Source organism: Limulus polyphemus, unplaced genomic scaffold (assembly GCF_000517525.1).
Source record: "Limulus polyphemus unplaced genomic scaffold, Limulus_polyphemus-2.1.2 Scaffold540, whole genome shotgun sequence".
Taxonomy (NCBI): domain Eukaryota; kingdom Metazoa; phylum Arthropoda; class Merostomata; order Xiphosura; family Limulidae; genus Limulus; species Limulus polyphemus.
The window spans coordinates 126,583-133,870 of NW_013666150.1; the positions used below are offsets into that span (position 1 = coordinate 126,583).

A 7,288-nucleotide genomic window follows, 5' to 3' on the forward strand; every position below is an offset into this window, starting at 1 on the left:
TAAGTTGATTAAAAAGAGAAGTTAGTTATCTTTTTAATAAACTTTTTGAATGGTGCATAAAAGGAGTAATATGACAGAAAATATGTTCAGCGTCTCTATAGTTTCTCATGTTATTTTTAATAACATGAAAAGCCTTTAGATATAGGCATGTTAATTTGATATCTTGTGTTCAACGTTTCAAGTACAGAAAGTTTTATTTTTAACTTTAATTTATTTTTACTCAAGGAATACTTGTCAAGCCTTATTTTAATTGTAAAGATGTGTAATGGTAATTCTTTTGTACACATATTATACCACGTTCCAGTGTAATCAAATGTATTGCTTTGAAAGTGATACCGCAAAATTTCAACTGGTTTGTATTAAATAAAATTGTAGCTTTTAAAATTTAAGTTCTTTCTTTTTCTTCTCTCATTATCGAGTATGTCGCTCGAACTGGCGTAATTTAAGTATTTTGAAAACTACCCTCAGCTCCAGATGAAAAACAAAACAAAAACGTTTATTCGTTTTCCGACATTTCAGTTTTATACCTTCGTCAAGTATTATAGCTGCTGATTACAGATGACCTCGCCATCATCAGTAACCCTAGGTGATGGTGGTGTAAAACATAGCCAGGAAATAAGCTCAACATTTTGTTTTCTTATCTGAAGTTTAAAAACTTGTGTTTATTATAATGCACTGTCTGAAATACTATTGTTAATTTGAAACGTTCTCTTATGCTTTTTTTTTACTTTGTATTTAAAAAATTCTGAAATACTTAAGTGTTACTATTCAGATTTCTTAGTAATAAATTAAAACATTTCTAATTGTTAAGTGCATATTGCAAATATTTTGAAATCTGAAAACGTGAAAAAAGTTTACGAGTGTGATTGAGTTTTAGTTTGATAAATAGGAATACGCCAGTAAAGTATTTATTTTTTCAAATTGGTTTAGCCTCTGTAGCAGAAGTTATATACAGCATTTTAAAACTGGATTCTTCTTGGTCTCTGTAAACATAAGATGGTAATTTACATTTTTGAAGACAAATCTATCTCCTAGTTTCGCGCGTTTTGTCGAACGAACGAAATACTATTAGGTATTTCGATTTGAAAGACAACCGGGGGTGCTCGCCCCAAAAACCGCGTTTTGTCAGTTATCTTTGCGTCGTAGTCTTATGAGGTTTTATAAAGCGCCATCTAGTTTCTCGTGAGTGATGCAAGTAAAATCGTGTGGGCTAGTTGTATCCTCCCTGACAAGCCCAGTTTCAACTTTGAAGCATGACAGCTGTTAGGTGGTTGATGTTGAATTGTCGACGATTCCGTCTGTCGTTGTACTTGAGTATTTGAGGAATCATATAGAGCCGTGTAGTCTTAAGTCTGTCGTAGTTTATCGAATAGCCAACAAAAAATATTTTAACTAATGTTTGAAGCAGAAGTATGATATTTTTTTTTAAAAAGAAATATACTTTTATTTGAGGAGGAGTAAAACGGAATTTTGTGTGTGGATTGTTATGTTCGCTATACTTCACACTGTCTCAACCATGGAATATCGTGTTGAATAGCTAATTTTACAGTTAATGACCTAGGTTGGTGAGGAGAGCCATCGAAAGACTATTTGAGAAACACTCGGTTTCGGTTGTTGAGGCTCACGTGGTAATAAGATAACGTTGTACACTCAATTACGTATTTTACCCCTTGTGCCCAGTGATGCATCGTGTTAAAGGGCCGTCCGCCTTGTTTGGGGTTGAACGAAAACCCAAGCCTCAAGAACAAAAACGATTAATTCAATCAAACTATTCTGTGAGATGGGGTAATGTGTTTTTTGACTTGAATTTTTCATTTTTAAACAGATAATAAGTAGCATGTGTTTATTTTTTCTAATACATTCTTGAACACAACTTGGAAAGCAATCAGATTTGTAAAGGACATCGAGAGTTGAAAGTGTTTCTTTGTTGTTGCTCCAATTTTATGAAGGCTGTATGTCAACAAATGTTATTTTTTTGTTTTTAATTAGTAAGTATAAGCTGTAAATTAATTCAACTTTTTTCTTTATTTTAACGACACGAAAAATATATATTTATAAATATTTACATGTAGGGTAGAAATGATGACTTAGTTCGTATTGATAACATAAAAATGTACGACAAAATTCTGATAGCAAAAAATTTACGTTAACTCTCAAACACGTATGTACAAATGCGTTGTTTTTATGCCGTATGCATATATTCTACTGACTTCGGCTTTGATTGTTTTCATTATATTAGGTTCATAACATGTGGCTGCTTCAGGAAAACATCTGGAACTCTTTTTACTAAATCCCCTATTTTTCTTTAAAAAAATTAAAACACATCAAACCATAAATGATAAATATCTATAATATTTCGAAACGTTCTAATTGATTGAAGCTATCACAACTGTAAAAAAAGAACTTAAAAGAGTCAAAGTCAGAAATATCAATTTCCTGAAAAATAACCATGCATAACTGAATTACATTTCGTAATAACAAATAACACAACCATTTGTAAACAATCTAACAATGAAAGTTTTAAGAAGTATAAAATGTAAATTTCAACAACCAAATCACAGCTCAATAACTCATAATTGCAGTTCTCGGAAAATAAACAATGAGTAACTTAAAGGTAATAACTTTCAAATTTTGATTATTTTATTTTGGCGGCCGTATTTGCATATAAGCACTTACATATTTTCCTGCTGTTAAAACTCGTCTATAAAATATGTACAATTTTAAATTAAAAATATGATAAACACGCCTAACCGTTAAAGTCGCGAACCGTACTGAATGTTTAGTACTACTTTGTTCATCGGAAGTATATAATACTAAATTGTAATACGAATCTATTTTGAGGGTGTTTAAACAAGTGGGAATTGGAAACCTTTCCGGCGTGTAATAAGTACAAAACAAATTTACTTAGCATGTAATATGTTCTTGCATAATTGCTTCACATTTTTTGAAAATCGGTTTCAACAGCCTTCTGTGATCTACGTCACTTTACTTTGCAGTACGTAGCGCTGCTGCAAAAACACGCAATGCACTTTGTGGTAGTGGGTGCATTATAAGAGTGACGGTCAAAACCCACTGTTCGGTAAAACGAATAGCTATAACGTTGATGGTGTGTGTTGCTGACTAGCTGTTTTCCCACTGGCCTGTCAGTTAAAAAAACAAATAAAAAATATCGCACTTTGGGGTAGTGAGTGCGTTATAAGAGTGACGGTCAAATTCCACTAATCCATTAAGATTAGTCTAAGAGTTGGCAGTAGGTGGTATTAACTAGCTGCGTTTTCTGTAATCCATTTGAAAATTGGGAGCGGCTAGTGCAGATATCCCTCGAGGAACTGCGCGAAATTCAACCAATAAATACAAATATCTGCGCAAAAAATCTAAAAAAAACAAACAAACGAAATGAACTAATTTTGCATTACTGTGATATAAGTAAAAAATTTCATTGTTTAATTCCAAAATTATATTATATTCATAAAATTCGAAATCATTTATTTTTTGGCTTTACATGATCAGCTGTTGTTAGGTAAATAACTGATTTTTAATGAATACGTTAAGCACGTCATTAAGTGTATTTATAGTTGTTAAGTTTGAACAGTTCTCTCATTTATTTTCGGCCCTTTGAAAGTCTTGCTTATGAAATGACAGTTTATACGGGTGCTAGCGTGAATGCGTATCATGTTCATAAAATGCTAAAACAATTCTCACGTTAATGTCTGATGTACACAACACTTTCTTACTAATGCGCTCAATCTTTCTAAATATCGAGTTTTTGTTATATAGTTGACTTGGATGTTTTTTAAACGTCATTTAAAGATAAGTGATATTTAAAGAATGGTTGAATGTAGCTACTGTTATTACATTTTTTGTAACATGTTATTTCACAGCACTAAAGCGTGTCTTTAACTTATTTGTAAAAATAAATGCTAAAAATCCAGACTTTTTAGAGACAACACAAACATTTTTGAAAACTGTAGTAAAAATTCTTTACCTTTTCCCCCCCAAGTATTAAAACCATCAGTCGGCAGCCTTATGATGCTAAAATTCGGATTTCGATACCCGTGATGCACAGAGCACATATAGCTCATTGTGTAGCTTTGTGCTTTACAACAAACATACAAACCAAACCGAGTTTTCAAAGAAACAACGTAAAAGCCCCTCAGAGGATCAGCGAAAAGTCCGAGGGCTCTTACCTCTAAAAATTGGGTTTCGATACCATTGCATGGCTTCGTGCATAACAAACAAACGTAAAAAATATTTTAAGTCTAAGATAAATTAATTTTTTAAATACACTCGCAAAGGAAAGGGTAATTCGTATTTTATGACATTGTAGACTTGTACAAAATACAGAATATTTGTGTACTTCGAAACGTGAGGTTTGTTATTTTTCGTATGTAGGACGAGAGCAAGCGGTGATTTTTTTTTATGTGCGGTATTTATTACAGAACATTCAGTTATTTATTTGGTTACACTTCGTTAAATAATTTGCTTGTCTTATTAATCCGCGAGATGTTTTGTTCTACTTTTTTTTAGCGTTATTGTTTCTAAGTTCTTGTAAATGAAAACGCCACGGTAGCTTTTTTTATATTGGGATTTTATTGCATTATATGTTCTAATGACGATTTTGTTGCTTTCTTTGTTCAGTTTTGTTTTGTGTGTTGTTGTTTTTTTTTCTGTAGAGGAATTCGTGGCACACGGGTCCAATGTCAGCTGTTTAGCTCTTGGAAAGAAATCTGGCCGGGTCATTGTCACTGGGGGCGAAGACAAAAAGGTCAATCTATGGGCAGTAGGAAAACCAAATTGTATAATGGTAAAGATAGTCTTATTGTACTGTATTTTTAGGCAAATTATTAATTATACATCTATTTTAATCATTTGGGAAATAAGTTGGAATGTGTTTTGAAGTGAAAAGCGCTTGTTTTCCCTTTAAATAATCAGTTACGATATTAAAGAGTAGGTATTCTCAGTTTTTATTGGTTTAAATGTAATGTGTTACATATTTATTTTATAATATATAATGTATAAAAATAGTTGCCTCTTCTTATTGTTGTTGCATAAATAAAGATCAGAGTTGTGTTGTTTACGTATTCGCCATCTCGTTCATCCACATTTAACAAGTAACTAGTGACTCCCGGCTTATATATGACCAGTAAACCACCACGGCTTTTGTTTCCAACAGTTTTCTCGCGACTTTATCTGTTTATCAGGTTTCTAGGATATAGTTCAACTGTTGTAGTAAGTGTTATTATTATAACAATAGAAATGGAAGGTGAGATGTTTCCAATTTTAAACTTGCTAGTTAACGGCTTACTTTATTTCCTTTTGCGTCTTGAGGATCAAATACGTACATGATTGGAGTATCTGTATAGAACTTAACTCAGCCGTTACTCTGTTGTTTTATCAGCATGTAAGCCCGAGCCATTAGTTTAGATTGTAGTTCCAGTTGTATTTTCATGCATATCTGGACCGAAAAGACAATGGTGCTAGGAGTGTGAAATAGTGTCACTGAACTTACACCCACCCACCCTCTAATAGCACAACGGCGAGTCCGCAGACTTATAACGCTAGAAATCGGGTTTCTATACCCGTGGTGGACAAAGAACAGATATCTAATTGTGTAGCTTTGGGCTTAACTACCAACACTAATCTTATTAGTAACAGGTTAGTTAGATCTTTTAGAAACAATGCATCTCTGCCTTGTCATGAGCACGTTATGCCTAGGGAGTGGAGACATTTGTTGTTCAAAGCCCCTTGATCACATTGGATGGTCTGTCAATGTTATTGTTACGTGAAAGTTAAAGTTATTACGCATAGATCTTACAACATTTTTACAGTATTTGTTTGACGACATTTAAAAATATACGATCGAGAATCGTACTTTAAGCCTTTTTAAAGTCAGATAAGATGAGTTGTAAGATTTCAGGCTAGGTGAATTCGCTACTCACGTGTGTTCTTTAAAGAATGGGACGTCTCGTTTATATGTTCAATTGACTTATGATATTAATACGTAACCTTCTCAGCAGTATTATGTTCCTTCGATGTATTTGGATTTATTAGCTTCTCAATATGCATGACCTAAACTGTTTAATTATGAAGAGATTCATTGATTCATGGGATAGTTCTACTTTTAGTTTAATGTGTTTTATTGTTTTCTTGATAACTTTGTTAGACCGATTATTTCTTTGTAAAATGTGTTTCATATCATACAGATAAAATTATAATATTGCGAGACTGATGAGCTGTGAATTCAGCGAAACTAGTCTGCTGCAAAGGAAATAGCGAATCAAAGAATAAATTAGGTGTCTACGTCATCATTTCATCATGAAATTCACATTTTTATGGGGAAAAAAATTCACAAATAAATAATAAATAACCAATTAGTCCGCTAAATAATAACGGATAATTAATTGGGACGGTATGTGACATGTTATCCAAACACCTAAAGTATTTTAGGTTATTAATGGTGAGTAAAAGATTACACATTTAAATCAAACCAATATCTTCAGATGTTGAAATAATCTTGACTATTTTTTATTTTTTTTACTGTTTTACAGTTCAGTCTGGTTTGTTTGTTGTTTTTTCCCACTGTTAATAGGTCAGAATTTCCAAACTTTATAAACCATTTACAGTTTCTTGAGCACACATGTGAGACACCATTTATTTTTATTTAACGTATATATTGTCTGCGATTATTTTTACCCAAGATCGACTATGCTAGGAGTATTTCACGGACATAAGATTATGGTGAATTAAATATTTTTCTTTTGCGGTAGTACAAAACAACGTGCTTGCTCATTATTTAGTGTTCCACGTGTCTCCAGGACGTCTTATGTTTTGTCAATTCAATTCCTGAAAGGCGTTATGATAGAACAGATATAAAGGCGTATCTACTGTAACTCTAAAGCAACTCAGTATAGACTATTGACTGTTTGTAAACGATTACGAACAGAATTTATTATTGTTTTTATTTTATTTTTGTGATTACTTGTCATTGCCTTGGCTTTACAGACTAACCAATCTTCACCTTGAAGGCCGAAAATATCGATAATGGTGACCATACCCAAATGATCAATCAATACTTTATAATCAAAGGTTTTTGTTCTTTTGTGGTTTATTTTAGAACATTAAATACTCTTAATTAGACTGATATATGGAATTTAGCTGCTTTATTAACCTTTTATTTTAGTTCTGTTTTTGTAGTTAGCTTGCTTTGATCAGAAGTTATTGATAATTGCTATTAGTTGCCTTTCTGTTTAGGTGGTATATACATATATATATATATATATATATATAT

The 7,288-nt window shown here is 32.3% G+C and overlaps 1 protein-coding gene across 6 annotated transcripts in view; it reads left to right on the forward strand.

The window, feature by feature from the left end:
• LOC106458972 (katanin p80 WD40 repeat-containing subunit B1-like) overlaps positions 1–7,288 on the forward strand; it is an 81,458-nt gene that overhangs the window by 13,413 nt on the left and 60,757 nt on the right. For 4 of the 6 annotated variants that reach the window (XR_002610476.1, XM_013918538.2, XM_022385340.1 and 1 more), the window contains exons 1-2: positions 1,197–1,785; positions 4,674–4,804. The exons of 1 other annotated variant lie outside the window; for it this stretch is intronic. Coding sequence is in view for 4 of the 5 variants with exons in the window: in XM_013918538.2 (XP_013773992.1) it covers positions 1,683–1,785; positions 4,674–4,804 (234 nt within the window). In the remaining variant the exon portion in view is untranslated. Of the gene's footprint in view, positions 1–1,196; positions 1,786–4,673; positions 4,805–7,288 lie in introns of those variants that run through there. One more of the 6 variants, XM_022385337.1, reaches the window with a different exon arrangement.